General features: G+C 36.1%; 1 protein-coding gene across 10 annotated transcripts in view; it reads left to right on the forward strand.

Moving 5' to 3' along the window:
- TBC1D5 (TBC1 domain family member 5) overlaps nt 1-18070 on the forward strand; it is a 579609-nt gene that overhangs the window by 350261 nt on the left and 211278 nt on the right. For all 10 annotated transcript variants that reach the window (XM_027583569.2, XM_027583568.2, XM_027583571.2 and 7 more), the window contains one exon: nt 4450-4622. In XM_027583569.2, the coding sequence (XP_027439370.1) occupies nt 4450-4622 (173 nt within the window). The remainder of the gene's footprint in view (nt 1-4449; nt 4623-18070) is intronic.

Raw genomic sequence — 18070 nt, forward strand, 5'->3', positions numbered from 1 at the left:
ACAGCTTGGAAGTTAAGCATGGCTTTTACATTATTAAATGGCTGAAAAACTATCAAAAGAAAAATATTTTGTGGCATATGAAAATTATATGGAATTCAGATTTCCATGTTCATAAAAAAAGTTTTATTGGGAAATAGCCATGTCTATTTGTTTCCTTATTGTCTGTCACTGCTTGCTCATTACAGTGGCTCATTACAAAGTTGAGTAGTTGCAACACAGACAGTATGACCTATAAAGCCTAAAATATTTACTATCTGGCCTTTACAGAGAAAATTTGCTGATCTTCAGCCTAGGTGATAAAGTCTTTCTTTAGTAATATATCAACATGTTATATTCTCTAAGGTTATTAGAGGTGAAACTTGTAAGCATATTTGATGAACTACCATGTTTTAGAACAATTACTTTATATTTGTTCTTGGCAGGAGATTTGATGAAGTCATAGACTTATGTGAGAATCAAAATGTTGAGCAGAAAGTATTTGAATACATTTAAATAAAAGCATCATGATCTCTTTATGCAGTGGTCATTTTGTATTTTATAACTGACTCACAGTATCTGCAAAAGTGAATGATAAAAATGTGAGCATTACCACTTTTCAGTTTTATCCATTCATGTTGATATCACTGAATCAAGTTCATGAAAATGGCTAAGACAACACGAAAAAGGATATTTATTCATTTTATCAAGAAAAAACATAGGTGCAACCTCTGAACATTTATGTTACTTGTATATATTAATGAATAATATATTCCTAAAAAGCGTATCCAGTGAATCCCTCTTTCATTGTCTCCTTTTTATTCTCTGTCTTGATTCTATCACCTTTTATAAAAGAAGTTTGAGAAATTAATATACTACTCTCTTTTGTTCTTCTAGTTCCCTTGACAATTCAGTTCTATCACTGTGTATGTTGCCTCGCTCAGCAGACATACTTTCCATAATGAGACTCTCTTGATGAAGAAAGCAGTGTGTTGCTTTACATAATGGTGTAGAATTATCTTGCTGAATCCTTGTAACAGTTTGTGTACTGGCACTGACCTGTAGAGCACATTTTGAGTATTACTTAATAAATGGTTAAAAAGATTGCTAGTTTTGTTGGAGCTTGTAGCCATCCCATGTGATTATATTTGTTAAATGCAAATAGCATTTTTATGATGATAAATCTTTAAGATAAGGAATATCTTATATTAACTAAAATTTTCTCTTTTGGTTTCACTGTTAGATAAGCTGTTTACCATTTAAATGATCATGAGCATTACTTGTGAGTTTCTTAAATTTAAGAAATTTTGTTATAAGTATTCTGAGCACAGGGGAAATCTTTTCAAACTACAGTTTATTTAAGTCTGTAGTTCTTAAGCTACACATGAGTCTCTATTCAGTATTTGATAAATGGACCATATAGGCTGTTGATTTAGTGACAACTCAATTCTCTTCATCCTGGAAATCGATTACATTATTTCATTAAGTTAAACCTTTTTTAACAGGTTAATTTAGGATCGGTTCTCTCCAAAGCCAGTGATTGTATCTCTACAGAAGTGTTTATTATATCTCTACAGAAGTGTATCTACAGAAGTATCTCTCCATAGTGTTTATTCAAGACCCTTAGAAGATGACTAGGTTTAGTGATCTGTTTCCCACGTGGTTGTTAGAAATCCTACCTGAGCTCAGTGCCTTCACCCCACACAGTATGGTATTCAGCCTCACAAAGTTCTTCAGTAAATAAAAACTACGTGACTAAAATAAGCAAAAAGTTGAGTTGTTCATTTTTAAAGGAAATTGGCTTTAGTGTAAACACTATCTCTTGAATGTGAATGGTATCTTAAAATTAACGTGAATTCCCCCCCCAAATTATTTCAATTTAATATCAGTTGGAAAAAAATTGAGCAAGAATTAAAATTTTTTAAAAATTATAGCATCCTATCATTTGAAGAGAATACTTGATATTATAAAATCAGAAAATGGTATCTTGGTTGTACTATTTTTATAATAAACTACCACAACATAGAGGTATCTTTTTCTTCTGTCTATACAAATTAGCAGAAACTACTTGAGCCATAAAAATCAATATGGTCTTACATCCCTCAGACCTACAGATGCTGGTGCAGACCCTGTAGGAAGTACTAAAGACTACATTTCTTTTTAAGAATTGAAATGATCCTGGCAAGACAGATGGAACCTCTTCCAGGAAGTTTTTCCTAATGCTAACACATGCCCTTCCTCTCCTCTTTCTTTCTACCAGCCTGATTAGTCACTGCTCTTATGTGGATTTCTACATTTTTTTCTGCATAGTCTTCCCCTCCAGATTACAAGGGCAAGAGCTTTACCTTCTTTATTTTTTTTTAAGATTTTGTTTATTTGAGAGAGAGAATGAGAGAGAGAGAGAGAAAAAAAAAGCATGAGAGGGTCAGAGGGAGAAGCAGACTCCCTGCTGAGCAGGGAGCCCGATGCGGGACTCGATCCCGGGACTCCAGAATCATGACCTGAGCAGAAGGCAGTTGCTTAACCAACTGAGCCACCCAAGTTCCCGAGCTTTACCTTATTTGTTTTGTCCCTGTGAATGTGGTCCAGTGATGATAAGATGATGTTCCTTTTAGAGATCTCATGGTTTAGGAACCAAAGAAGTAGAAACAGATACTGTAGAGGTAAAGAAGAAGATGATGAAATAGGACCTAATGCTTGAGCCAAATCTGTATGAACACTGGGGAGCTCCTCTGTGGAAACACTGGGGAGGGGATATTTCAGGTCAAAGAATGGCATCCCCAGGATCTCTGGAAGCACAGTGAGAGTAGAGGCTGACCAGATAATGAAGGCCTTACAGACCTGGCTCAAGAATTTGTCTTTTGTTTTTGTTTTTGTTTTTCCTGAGGAGGGCAACTGGGCATAATTTAATATCTGTTTTAGATGGATCACCAGGCATTTTGGAAGCTAGATTTAAAAGCAGACTGAATTAAGGGCAGTGAGACCAGTTAGGAGGAAAAAAATGATTAGGACCCCAAATCAGGTTATAACAGTAGAGCTGTAGGAGAGGGGACATAGTAAGAGTCTCCCAAGTGGTTCTGAGGAGCTAAAATTGGCAAAGTGGGTGTTCTTATTGGAGGATGGGTTAAGGTAGGCATGGGGAAATGATGAACATGTTTTTGAGCAGAAGATGATAGCTCAGTAGTGGGCCTGCTGAATTAGAGACCCTTTTGTAACCTAAGATTCCTTGCCAACATATGAATGTATGGGAGAGAACCCAAGAAGGTTCTAGGTTATGAATACAGATTTGGAAGTCTTTGGAAAATGGGTATTGGTATATGAGTATGATCACTCAGGGAATCCCATGCAAGTAGAGAATTAAACTAGGACCAGACCTGTATGAAAAAGCAGCATTTGCAAAGCAAAAACAAAAATCTGAGCTGGAGAAGTAGAGTGAGGGAGTGGCAGGCAGTCATAAGAGAATGATGCTATAAATCTCAAGATTGGAGAGAGGTAGAAATTGAGGACTCAACATAAGAAAGGTCAGACATAGGGACACTTGAGTGTCTCAGTCAGTTAAACATCTGCATTTGGCTCAGGTCATGATCTTGGGGTCCTGGGATGGAATCCCTGGTTGAGCTCCTTGCTCAGCAGGGAGCCTGCTTCTGTCTGCCTGCCACTCCCCCTGCTTGTGCTCATTCTCTCTCTCTCTCTCTCTCTCTCTCTCTGACAAGTAAAAAAGTAAAATCTTGAAAAAAAAGAAAGGTTAGACATCATATATTAGGGGAAAACATCAGACTTGAGAGGGTGGCTGAAGTTTACATGAAAGCATTACAAGCAGTACAGATACATCTTTCTTAATGTGAGATTTGGAAGGGGAAGAAGGAAAGTTGTAGTTGACCTACATAGATTTTTTTTTTTTTTTTAATTCAGCTGTACTTTTGGTCTGGAGAGTTTAAAAATCTTCCTACTCAGCTATTTAAATTGATCAAAGGACAGTTAGAAAATACCTCTTTTCTAATATTAGTTTCCTTTATTTCCTAACTTTTTTATAGTTTCGAGAGCTCAAAGTAAAACGTTTTTCATTTACTGTGTTTCATGTTTAACTTTTATGCCACAAGAAATATGTTGTCATCAGAGTATTCCATTTAGGTCCTATGGCTGATTAGACAAACTAACTATAAACAAGTAGACTAGCAGCTACCACTACCTGTAGTGAAAAATTATCTTGAAATACTCAGTGTCACCAGAGAAACTGGTCAAGGGAATACAAGTAGGAAATATTTTAGAAGGCATTTCCTGGCCTTTATTTCATGAGCATAATCATCTGTATGATGGTCAGCATATGATTCTACATTTAAGCATGTGTCATGAGATGATTAAAGTAGTTATTGGTTCTTACTTTAGCTCCCATTGATAAATTCAAGAATGATGTCCATATATTTGTTCATTTCATATTGAAGTAACACATGCTCCATTTTTTTCTCTTTTTAGGGGAAAGAAACACTGATGACTCCCATTCCCTTTGCTAGACCACAGGATTTAGGGCCAACAATTGCTATTGTTACTAAAGTCAACCAGATCCAGGATCATCTACTGAAGAAGCATGATATTGAGCTTTATATGCACTTGAACAGACTAGAAATCGCACCACAGATATATGGGTTGTAAGTACTAAAGTTTAAGTTTCAGCTACATCTAATTATGACTTAATGGTGGTTTCTGTATGTCTCAGTTCCACAGAAGGTAGACTTTACATATTACTTTCACATACGATATTTCATCTAATACACCAATCCTGTTGAGTGTTGTACGAGGGAAGAAACTAAGGCTAACACTGCATTTAGACATATTAAATAGTGAAGTTTTAATTTGGATTCACGAAGGATTGGTTCCATGATCTACAGAGCCCAGTGCAAAATAAAAATGAATGTCCCCTGTAAAAAAAAAAAAAAAAATAGCAAGAATTTCAAGATGACAGCAGCAGATCATTAAGCCAAGCATTCTAAGAAGTACAGGGTCACACAGATCATACACACATGAAGCTAGCTGCAAACCTAAACAAACCTATAGGATATTCATGTGCTTTCCATTTTATTGGGAAGTGCTTTCTAAAAGTAAGATAAATGTTCCTCACAATGAACATAACATGGTAATCATCTTCAGCCAATAACTTCTCTTAACATATATAGCAGAAGAATAGGGAGCCACTCCTCAGATATGTGTGTGTGTTTGTATGTATATTTATTCAGTGGCTTACTTTATAAGGTGGGTAGGAAAATTAGAAAATGGCAGGTTTTTTTTCTTTTTTTATTATTATGTTACATTAATCACCATACATTACATCATTAGTTTTTGATGTAGCGTTCTATGATTCATTGTTTGCATATAATACCCAGTGCTCCATGCAGTACGTGCCCTCTTTAATACCCATCACCAGGCTAAACCATCCCCCACGTCAGCCCCCTCCCCTCTAGAACCTTCAGTTTGTTTCTCAGAGTCCATAGGCCCTCATGGTTCCTCTCCCCCCCTGATTTCCACCCCTTCATTCTTCCCTTCCTGCTATCTTCTTTTTTTGTTTTTTAACATATAATGTATTATTTGTTTCAGAGGTACAGGTCTGTGATCCAACAGTCTTGCACAACACACAGTGCTCACCACAGCACACACCCTCCCCAATGTCTATCACCCAGCCACCACACCCCTCCCACTCTCCACCACTCCAGCAAAACTCAGTTTGCTTCCTGAGATCAAGAATTCCTCATATCATTGAGATCATATGATACATATCCCTCTCTGATTGACTTATTTCGCTCAGCATAATACCCTCCAATTCCATCCACATCGTTGCAAATGGCAAGATTGCATTCCTTTTGATGGCTGCATAATATTCTATTGTATGTATATACACCACATCTTCTTTATCCATTCATCTGTCGATGGACATCTTGGCTCTTTCCACAGTTTGGCTATTGTGGACATTGCTGCTATAAACATGGTGTTCATGTACCCCTTTGGATCCCTACATTTGTATCTTTGGGGTAAATACCCGGTAGTGCAGTTGCTGGATCGCATGGTAGCTCTATTTTCAACTTTTTGACGAACCTCCATACTGTTTTCCAGAGTGGCTGCACCAGCTTGCATTCCCACCAACAGTGTAGGAGGGTTCCCCTTTCTCCGCATCCCCGCCAACATCTGTCGTTTCCTAACTTGTTAATTTTAGCCATTCTGACTGGTGTGAGGTGATATCTCATTGAGGTTTTGATTTGGATTTCCCTGATGCTGAGCGATGTGGAGCACTTTTTCATGTGTCTCATGGCCATTTGGATGTCTTCTTTGGAAAAATATCTGTTCATGTCTTCTTCCCACTTCTTGATTGGATCATTTATTCTTTGGGTGTTGAGTTTAATAAGTTCTTTATAGATTTTGGATAGTAGCCCTTTATCTGATATGTCATTTGCAAATATCTTCTCCTATTCTGTTGGTTGTCTTTTGGCTTTGTTGACTATTTCTTTTGCTGTGCAAAAGCTTTTTATCTTGATGAAAACCCAGTAGTTCATTTTTGCCCTTGCTTCCCTTGCCTTTGGCAATGTTTCTAGGAAGAAGTTGCTGTGGCTGAGGTCAAAGAGGTTGCTGCCTGTGTTCTCCTTTAGGATTTTCTTTCAACCATTTGGAGTCTATTTTCGTGTGTGGTGTAAGGAAATGGTCCAGTTTCATTCTTCTGCATGTGGCTGTCCAATTTTCCCACCACCATTTGTTGAAGAGACTGTCTTTTTTCCATTGGACATTCTTTCCTACTTTGTCTAAGATGAGTTGACTGTAGAGTTGAGGGTCCATTCCTGGGCTCTCTTTTCTGTTCCATTGATCTATGTGTCTGTTTTTGTGCCAATCCCATACTGTCTTGATGATGACAGCTTTGTAGTAGAGCTTGAAGTCCGGAATTGTGATGCCACCAGCTTTGCTTTTCTTTTTCAACATCCCTCTGGCTATTCGGGGTCTTTTCTGGTTCCATACAAATTTTAGGATTATTTGCTCCATTCCTTTGAAAAAAGTGGATGGTATTTTCATAGGGATTGCATTGAATGTGTAGATTGCTCTAGGTAGCTTTGACATCTTCACAATATTTGTTCTTCCAATCCATGAGCGTGGAACGTTTTTCCATTTCTTTGTGTCTTCCTCAATTTCTTTCATGAGTATTCTGTAGTTTTCTGAGTACAGATTCTTTGCCTCTTTGGTTAGATTTATTCCTAGGTATCTTATGGTTTTGGGTGCAATTGTAAATGGGATCGACTCCTTAAATTTCTCTTTCTTCTGTCTTGTTGTTGGTGTATAGGAATGCCACTGATTTCTGTGCATTGATTTTATATCCTGCCACTTTACTGAATTCCTGTATGAGTTCTAGCAGTTTTGGGGTGGAGTCTTCTGGGTTTTCCACATAAAGTATCATACCATCTGCAAAGAGTGAGAGTTTGACTTCCTCTTTGCCGATTTGGATGCCTTTTATTTATTTTGTTGTCTTATTGCTGTGGCTGGGACTTCTAGTACTATGTTGAATAGCAGTGGTGATAGTGGACATCCCTGCCATGTTCTTGACCTTAGGGGAAAAGCTCTCAGTTTTTCCCCATTGAGAATGATATTCACTGTGGGTTTTTCATAGTTGGCTTTTATGATATTGAGGTATGTACCCTCTATCCCTATACTCTGAAGAGTTTTGATCAAGAATGGATGCTGTACTTTGCAAGTGCTTTTTCTCCATCTATTGAGAGCATCATATGGTTCTTGTTCTTTCTTTTATTAATGTATCGTATCACATTGATTGATTTGTGGATGTTGAACCAAACTTGCAACCCAGGGTTAAAGCCTACTTGGTCCTGGTGAATAATCTTTTTAATGTACTGTTGGATCCTATTGGCTAGTATTTTGGTGAGAATTTTCTCATCCATGTTCATCAGGGATATTGGTCTGTAATTCTCATTTTTGATGGAGTCTTTGTCGAGTTTTGGGATCAGGGTATTGCTGACCTCATAAAATGAGTTTGGAAGTTTTCCTTCCATTTCTATTTTTTGGAACAGTTTCAGGAGAATCGGTATTAATTCTTCTTGAAATGTTTGGTAGAATTCCCCTGGGAAGCCATCTGGCCCTGGGCTTTTGTTTGTTGGGAGATTTTTGATGACTGCTTCAATTTCCTTAGTGGTTATGGGTCTGTTCAGGTTTTTTATTTCTTCCTGGTTCAGTTTTGGTAGTTTATACATCTCTAGGAATGCATCCATTTCTTCCAGATTATCTAATTTGCTGGCATAGAGTTGCTCATAATATTTTCTTATAATTGTTTGTATTTCTTTGGTGTTGGTTGTGATCGCTCCTCTTTCAATCATGATTTTATTTATTTGGGTTGTTTCTCTTTTCTTTTTGATAAGTCTGGCCAGGGGTTTATCAATCTTGTTAATTCTTTCAGAGAACCAGCTCCTAGTTTCATTGATCTGTTCTACTCTTCTTTTGGTTTCTATTTCATTGATTTTTTGCTCTGATCTTTATTATTTTTCTTGTCCTGCTGGGTTTAGGCTTTATTTGCTGTTCTTTCTCCATCTCCTTTAGGTGTAGTTAGGTTGTGTTTTTAAGATTTTCTTGTTTTTTGAGAAAGGCTTGTATTGCTATATACTTTCTTCTTAGGACTGCCTTTGCTGCATCCCAAGGATTTTGAACAGTTGTGTTTTCATTTTCATTTGTTTCCATGAATTTTTTTAATTCTTCTTTAATTTCCTCGTTGACCCATTCATTCTTTAGTAGTATGCTCTTTAGCCTCCATGTATTTGAGTTCTTTCCAACTTTCCTCTTGTGTTTTAGTTATAATTTCAAAGCATTGTGGTCTGAAAATATGCAGGGAATGATCCCAGTCTTTTGGTACCAGTTCAGACCTGATTTGTGACCTAGGATGTGATCTATTCTGGAGAATGTTCCATGGACACTAGAGAAGAATGTGTATTCTGTTGCTTTGGGATGGACTGTTCTGAATATATCTGTGAAGTCCATCTGGTCCAGTGTGTCATTTAAAGCCTTTATTTCCTCGTTGATCTTTTGCTTAGATGATCTGTCCATTTCAATGAGAGGGTGTTAAAGTCCCCCACTATTATTGTATTGTCGATGTGTTTCTTTGCTTTTGTTATTAATTGGCTTATATAATTAGCTGCTCCTATGTTAGGGGCATAGATATTTATAATTGTTAGATCTTCTTGTTGGGTAGACCCTTTTAAGTAGGATATAGTGTCCTTCCTCATCTCTTATTACAGTCTTTGTTTTAAAATCTATTTTGTCTGATATAAGGATTGCCACCCCAGCTTTCTTTTGGTGTCCATTAGCATGGTAAATTGTTTTCCACCCCCTCACTTTCAATCTGGAGGTGTCTTTGGGTCTAAAATGAGTCTCTTGCAGGCAGCATATCAGTGGGTCTTGTTTTTTTATCCAATCCGATAGCCTGTGTCTTTTGATTGGGGCTTTTAGCCCATTTACATTCAGGGTAACTATTGAACGATATGAATTTAGTGCCATTGTATTGCCCGTAAGGTGACTGTTACTGTATATTGTCTGTGTTCCTTTCTGGTCTATGTTACTTTTAGGCTCTCTCTTTGCTTAGAGGACCCCTTTCAATATTTCTTGGAGGAATGGTTTCGTGTTTGCAAATTCCTTTAGTTTTTGTTTGTCCTGGAAGCTTTTTATCTCTCCTTCTATTTTCAATGACAGCCTAACTGGATATAGTATTCTTGGCTGCATATTTTTCTCATTTATTGCTCTGAAGATATCATGCCAGTCCTTTCTGGCCTGCCGGGTCTCTGTGGATAGATTTGTTGCCAGTCTAATGCTTCTACCATTGTTGGTTACATATCTCTTCTTCCGAGCTGCTTTCAGGATTTTCTCTTTGTCTCTGAGACTCGTAAGTTTTACTATTAGATGTCGGGGTGTTGACCTATTTTTATTGACTTTGAGGGGGGTTCTCTGTGCCTCCTGGATTTTGATGCCTGTTTCCTTCCCCAAATTAGGGAAGTTCTCTGCTATAATTTGCTCCAATATACTTTCTGCCCCTCTCTCTCTTTCTTCTTCTTGAATCCCAGTTATTCTAATATTGTTTCATCTTATGGTATCACTTATTTCTTGAATTTTGCCCTCGTGATCCAGTAGTTGTTTATCTCTCTTTTTCTCAGCTTCTTTATTTTCCATCATTTGGTTTTCTATATCACTAATTCTCTCTTCTGCCTCATTTATCCTAGCATTTAGAGCCTCCATTTTTTTATTGCACCTCATTAATAGGCTTTTTGATTTCGACTTGGTTAGATTTTAGTTCTTTTATTTCTACAGAAAGAGTTTCTCTGATGTCTTCCATGCTTTTTTCAAGCCCATCTAATATCTTTAAAATCATCATTCTTAACTCTTAGTTCTGACATCTTAGTAATGGCCGCATTGATTAGTCCCTGGCAGTCGGTATTGTCTGTTGTTCTTTTTTTTTGAGGTGATTTTTTTCCGACTTGTCATTTTTTCCAGAGGAGAATAGATGAATGAGAGAACAAAATGCTAACATGGTAACAACATCCCCAGAAAAATATACACTAAACAAATCAGAAGAGACCTGAAACCGGGGGAAAAGAAAGGGAAAGAAAGAAAAAAGGAAAAGATAAAAACAAACAAAGAAACAAAAAAAAGACCAGAATATGATCAAATATGATCAGGTTGGTGTATAGATCAGTGCCACACACTAGATTTTGGGCGTATTTTGGTCTGTTAGAAGAAAGTGCCTCCCAAATTTTAAAGAAAGAAAAACTTACATATGTACAAAAATAAGGGTCAGTACGATGAAGGGATAGAATATGACCGTAAAGATGAAAAGTATAAAAGATTTTATAAAAGGAATTGATAAGCTGGTTGAAAAAAGAAAGAAGAGGATTAAAAAAAAAAGGAGCAAATGTGATCAGGCAGGAGACTAGAACAAAGCCATAAACTAACTAGAGATAGGGTATGTTTTGGTCTGTAAGAAGAAACTGTATCCCAAAATTTTAAAGAGAGAACAACATATATATATATATATATATATATATATATATATATATATATATACCAAAAATAAGGTTAACTATTATGAAGGGATAGAATATGACTCTAAAAATGAAAAATAAAAAAGATTTTTTAAAAAAGGGATTGATAAGATGTTGGTTGAAAAAGGGAAAAAGAAAAATTAAAAAAAAAAAAGAAAGTTAAAAAAAATTAACTTTGAAAGACTAAAGAATCAGGGGGGGGGAAAGCCATGAATTCTATGTGCAGTATTCCCCTAGCGCTGGAGTTCAGCTGTTGCCATTGATGGGTAAACGTGGTCTTGGCTGGCAATTCTTGCTGATCTTCTGGGGGAGGGGCCTGTTGCCATGGTTCCCAAATGTCTTTGCTGGAGGGGGAAGTGCTCCGCCCTTGCCGGGCCAGGCTAAGTAATCCGCTCGGGTTTGCTCTTGGGAGCTTTCATTCCCTGCAAGCTTTCGGTACAGCTCTGGAGGACGACAGTGAAAATGGCGGCCTCCCAATCTCCGCCGGGAGGAGCTGAGAACTCTGGGCTCCACTCCTCAGTGCTCCCCCAAAGAAAAGCAGTCAATCACTCCCGTCTCCCTGGCCGCATTCGGTGCTCACCTGGCCTGTGACTGAGCATTTCTATCTCTGGTACACGACCCCTTGTGGAGTCTCTAAACCCAGCAGATCCCTGCAGTGCGCTCCCGTGCCACTCCTCCCAGGGGAAGATGGGGAGTCTCCCCGGGTCTGCCACTTGTTGGGTCCCTGCTGGAGGAGCAGTGGTCCGACTGTGCCGCGGATTGTGGTTTATGGCAACCCCGAGCTGAGAGCCCACTCCTCGGCTCCGTCTCTGCAGCTGGCTTCCCCGCTCCCATACCTGGGAGCTCTGCCGCACTCAGGCACCTCCAGTCTTTCTGTGACCCTGAGGGTCCTGAGACCACACTGTCCCAGCGAGGGTTCCACTCCCTGCTTAGCCACTGGAGGGACTTCCCTTAGCGGAGCCGACTTATAAAAGTTCCGATTTTGTGCTCTGTGGCTCTATCACTTGCCAGAGTGGCTGACGGAGGCCCCCTCCCCCCCATCTATCTTCCCGAATATCGCCTCGGATTCACTTCTCCGCAAGTACTACCTTCCAGAACGTGGTCGCTTTTCTATTCAGAGTTGTTGCTGTTCTTTTCTTCCATCTCCTGTTGAGTTTGTAGGTGTTCAGAATGGTTTGATCCCTATCTAGCTGAATTCTTGGGACCAAATTAAATCCAGGTCTCCTACTCCTCTGCCGTCTTGCTCCTCCCCCTGAAAGACTGCAGTTTTAATAAATATGAATTGGTTGTGTAGTGCTACAGATAATAAAAGGATCCTTTATATTGAAACAATATAACATTTATAGCTAGTGCTGGGCATTTCCTTGGTAGATATATTCTGCAATTCCATCCCTCAGGTAGAACATGGAAAATTGAGAAGATATTATTAAGATATATGTAATAAATGCTCAGTAAATATGAATTCATTATTTGAATTACAAAGAATTTCAAATAAGTCAAAGGTTTCAGACCAGAGCAGAGACTGTTTATTTAGCCCAAGGAAAAGCATATCATTGAGTGTTTTCTTTATGTTCTCATGTGACAGTCTTTCACTAATTGTAATTCAGCTTTCTTTCTTCTTTGGAAGCCCTGAACTGTGATTAAAGATGTCTGCTTTTTGGTTTTAATGATGCTTATTTTCATTTCTATGACTTAAGCTTGACTTCATCATTGAGATCAGCTCCATCATTCCTACTGTAAGTGAGAATGTGGGTAACATGCGTATTGGGCAGTACTGTAAGTTATTAATGAGTCATCATTTACACTTAAAAGTCTGGCTAATGTGTTTGTGATTATAGTCATAAAAATTTACTTTAAAACAGCTATCGGCAAGGTCAGGAGATGAATAGATGAATTCTGTATTCCTCTCCACTGTGCACTCAAAAAAATGATTTATTCAAATACAAAAGCCCATTTTACACCCTCAAAAATTGTTTACTAAACTCTAGATATTGGTCTTAAATATTGGGGAAAGAAATTAATGTTGGACATATTTGTCATTTCTTTGAAATGCTTTATTGTTTATTACCTCTTTGAGCTGGTGCTTTACATTGCAGTGGTGGTGGCATGGGCTTGGGTAAGATGATTTATAAACCATTTTGCTCCAGTTTCCTTTTCAGACATTAGTTTCCATCAGCTTTCTCTTCATCATGATTCATAGAGCTTCTTTGACATCCCACCAGCACCTTCCCAATAAAATTCCATGATCCATGACATAATCACTCTTAATCCTTGCAACTTTATTTTTCAGCAGTACTAACAATACCAGGGCTTGCAGTAACCATAGCTGACTCATTTATCCCATTATTTTAGTATAGAATCTCCTCTGCATTAACTAAAAATATACATATTATTTTAATCTTTGAAGAAGTCATTCTCTTAGTTGGTCTCTACTATAGTTAAAGGAGTTTACTCCACTTAAATTTGATGGTATTATTTCTATTTGTGGGGTACATGTGGTTGAATTTTCCTTTGTCTTTATGCTACCTTCAGTTGTACTACTCATCTGTATATTTCCTGTTGATGACTGTTAGAATCTTTGGGGGCCAAAGAAAAATATGAGCATAATATGAAATAGCAGTTAGAAGCACAGGCTCTGAAATGAAACAGATCTGTTTAACCACTTTGATCCTTGGTTTCTTCATTTATGAAATGGAGATTAAAAATAATGATACCTACTTCGTAGGGTGCCTATGAGAATTCAATCATAATATGCAAAAATCATAGTGCTTAGTATGTAGTAAGCATTCAAGATATGTTTGGCAGTACTTTTGTTATCATTATCTGGCATTACCATTACTCAATTAGGATGTCACGGCTCTGTGAATATGATGCACTATGTGTTTCATGAACTGTTCCACCTCTGGCTTTCTGTGTTTTCTTCACCAAAGCATATGAGCTTCTACTTAAGTGGAAACATAACAGCTGTCTTTTAGACGAGTGCTTCTAAAGAGTCAGTATAGAAGTTGAGGAATAAACTTCTAGAAACAGAGTACAGCAATTTGTCACAATAATTTTGTGTCCTTAAAGCTAAAAAAAAATATTGTAGGTTTGTACCTTATGGAAATGAATTGAAATATTTATTTGGTTTTATGTCATACAAGTAATATTCATCTAAATAATTGCTGATGCTACTATCCATTCCTGCTGGAAGAAAGTTGGTAATTTAGGCTGACATTCAATATTAATACTTAAAAACAATGAGTTTGCATTTTGAGTACTTTATCCTCAAGTGGACAACTATAAAATAATCAATTTTCAGTTAGTAAAAATTATTCTTCTTTAGGATGACATCAGAATCCATAACTATGTCATCTGAAATGTGCTTTTGTATGCCAACTGTTTTTTTACAGAATTTTAGTTTTCAAACAAATATTTTCTTGTATACCAAAATACTGTAACAAAATTAGGAAACGATATGATAAAGATGTCAGTAATGAATATGTCAGTGGGAAATGTTATCAGTATTAACAATTTGTGTAGAATGGGAAGTAAATCATAAATAATGTGTTTATTACATGTGAGGAAAGTGATAGCAACATGAAATTATAATCCTGTTGAGTCCAGGTTTCTCATTCTAGTCAATCTTGAGCAGTTGTATGGTACATTAAAATTTATTTAAATCTACTTTATAGGGCCGCCTGGGTGGCTCAGTCGGTTAAGAATCTGACTCTTGATTTTGGTTCAGGTCATGACTTGAGGGTCTTGGGATAGAGCTCCCCATTGGGCTCTGCGCTCAGTATGAAGTCCGCTAGAGATTCTCTCTCTCCCTCTGCCCCTCCCCCTGCTCTCACGCATATGGGCTGTCTCTTGCTTTCTTTCTCTAAAATAAATAAATATATCTTTTAAAAAAATCTGTGTTATACTGTTATAATTATCACTAAGAGAAAGATTTTGTAATTACTCCATTTTTAAAAATAGTTTTTGTTCTGGTTTTTGTAAGAGAATATTATGTGGAAGTCTCCTGATATGGCAGATACACCATATACAAACATATTTGTTGCATTTTGCTAATAAATTTATTTAACCAAATTAGAATTAATAATTAGTGTAAAAATATTAATTATACTAATATTGGCTAAATTCATTCCAAATTAGCTGATCTTAATTTTAAATAAATTGATAATATTTATCTTGAAATATGAGAATAATTACCCATGAGATCTTGAATATTATATAATAATTTGCTTATTAATGCTATTATTTTATGTACCTAAGTACATTATCCCCTGGATAATTGTAGCTGGTTTTTCTCTTACAAAATGTTAAATCAATCAACTTTTTAGTTTAAACAAAATTAATTTGAAGTTAAATGTTCAATGTAAGTGATATTATAAAATAATATTTCTAACAATAATTTACACTGTTTTTCATTAACTTTATGAAAGATTACTCTTGTTGCACTTCAATCAAAGTTTCTCTTGCTTTAATTCAAATATTTTGAGTTGTCTTTTGTTTGGCAATTATTGATGGGTATTAGACTTATAAAAAATTAAGTTCCATAGGGGCCTGTCAATGCATACTGATTAATATCCAAAGTAAACATTGACTACATTATTTCCAACTTTCCCAGGTAATTCCTAAGAGTTGCTCTTTTTTTTTTTTTTTTTGGCATTTTCATTTTTAGTATGAGAATAAGAATGTCCTGTGATTTCATCACTTAGGGGTTATTTTTATGCAAAAACCTCTAAAATACAGTGTCACATTTCCATCCGTGAATATGTACTTGTTTCAGTCCAAAAGACTCTTTATCACAAGAGATTCAAGTATAAAGATTGAATACCATTTTCATTTAATACCATAATACTATTTTACAGAGAGACCAAAAATTGAAGTTTAAAAATAATAATTTTTGCTGGGCCAGAGTAACTGTGTTTTATTATCACCCTTAAATATATTGAACCTGTATATTTTCAACTACATTTTATACTTTGATATAAATAGAATACATAATAAGCATCTGTGGGATATGCAATTAATGTCACTTTTGAGGAAAGACCCTCATAACACACTTGGGCTTTGGCATTCTTAAATTATGAGCTCTTTACAACACTCATGGGATAAATTTCATATCTCCCAAATGTTTATTATACATCTTCCATTTCCCTTATTTCCTATTTTCTGGATTAGCAGTTGTTTTGCTGTGGTAGTTTATAGTATTTAATTGGGGGAGTTTCTTGGTTACTGATTAATAATCTGGTAAATTTTGTGATATAATTTTAAAATATATCATAGCATATTCTAACACATATCAGAGTATAATTATGTATGACTACTAAGTTTTTAAACCTATATTTGATGTATAAATATATGATAAAAAACATAATTCTTAGTCATCAAAGTCACTATAGTTACCCACCTTAAAAATTCTGTGTCTCAACAGTTTAAACAAATAGCTTTCTATTCTAAACACAGTTAATGATTGAAATATTCTTTTCTTTTCAGTGAATGTTATGTTATACATCAAATGTAATGATACCTTGTCTTATTACCACTTGAGTATTACTCCCTTTGAAAATAATTTTTTTTTCATTTCTATAGGAAGAATTATCATGATTAAAAATTATGGGGAAGAATAATAAATTATTTGAAATAATGATCAATAATTGTTAATATTTATTGTTTCCTGTGGGCTAGGCATTGTACTAAAGGCTTTACATAAATTATTTTATGTATCTTCACAACACATTGGGATAGGTACTATTATCCCCATTATGTAGATGAGGAAATCACAGCTTACAAACGCATATTTAGATCAACCAGCTACCAAGAATCTTTGAAGTCTTGGAGGCTTTGAACTCTTGAGCCTATATTCCTACTCTAATTTGACTAGGACTTGGAGTGTGGTAGAAAATTCAGGCACTCAAAAGTCCTGTTTGTTAGCTTGGACCATGAGCCAAACTCATGGTGATCAGATAACAATAAAGACCAAGCAGGTGGTACAAGGCCTGGAATCAGAGGAGTCTTACGGATAGTGGTCAGAAACAAGCCTGCTAAGGAGGAAATGGAATAATCAAGCGTCCTGGGGAGCCCAAGGCCCACAACAGTGTAGTTAATTGATGAAACAGAAGAAATAGAATCTGTACTGACAAAGTAATGATGAATATTAAGTAGACAAAGGCCAAAAAGGAAACGTTGTGCCGAGTCACACATGCATAAGTTTAGGATAGGTACCATCCACATGCCTTTGCAGGTAAAATTATGCTCTTCACACTGAAAAGTGAGTAAAAATTAATAATTCAGGCCAGAGGAAAGCAAGTCTTAAAAGACTGCTAGAAAGCAATATAACCGGTAAGATATGGTTAGGTACGTACAACTGAATGCAGGTCAAAAATAATCATCTGAAGTAAGTCAAAGTAATTAAAACATTTTTGGATCTTAGATCTACTGAACTCTAGTAAATAATTCAAAGTGGGAAAGAAGTCCAAAAGTTTACATAATTTATTAGCACAGAAGAAATCAAATATACTATTTCATTGATGTTTCTAATAACTGAAGAATATTTTGTCTTATAAAATTCCTATAAATTAGTAACTATGCAATAGAATTGTGAGGTGTAAATGGAAAAAAAAAAAAGTCCTGTAGAGCATAGTACTTGGCACAGTGTAAATACTCACAATGTTCGTTGTTACTAACTTCTATGTGCTAAAGCACAGTTACCTGACTTATAAGACTCACTAAGGTAGAAGAATAACAAAAGCAAATAACAAGTGCATGCAAAGAAAGTGTAAAACAAAATGATAAGTACTGTCAAAATTAGGTACACTTAAATGCTTTAAGCTCTCCTAATAAAAGACAAAGATTCTCAATTGGGTTTATAGACAAAATCCAACCTTAAAAGAGACAGCTAAAATAAAATGATATAGTCGTTTAATAAAAGGAATACAAGAATCACAATAGTAAAATAAAAATACTTTGGAACAAAAGCATTGAAAGACTATATTAGTAAGACATTTAATTATAAAAGCTGTGAATTTTGGTGTGTAAAATCTATG

The sequence above is a fragment of the Zalophus californianus genome, chromosome 1 (assembly GCF_009762305.2).
Source record: "Zalophus californianus isolate mZalCal1 chromosome 1, mZalCal1.pri.v2, whole genome shotgun sequence".
Classification (NCBI taxonomy): domain Eukaryota; kingdom Metazoa; phylum Chordata; class Mammalia; order Carnivora; family Otariidae; genus Zalophus; species Zalophus californianus.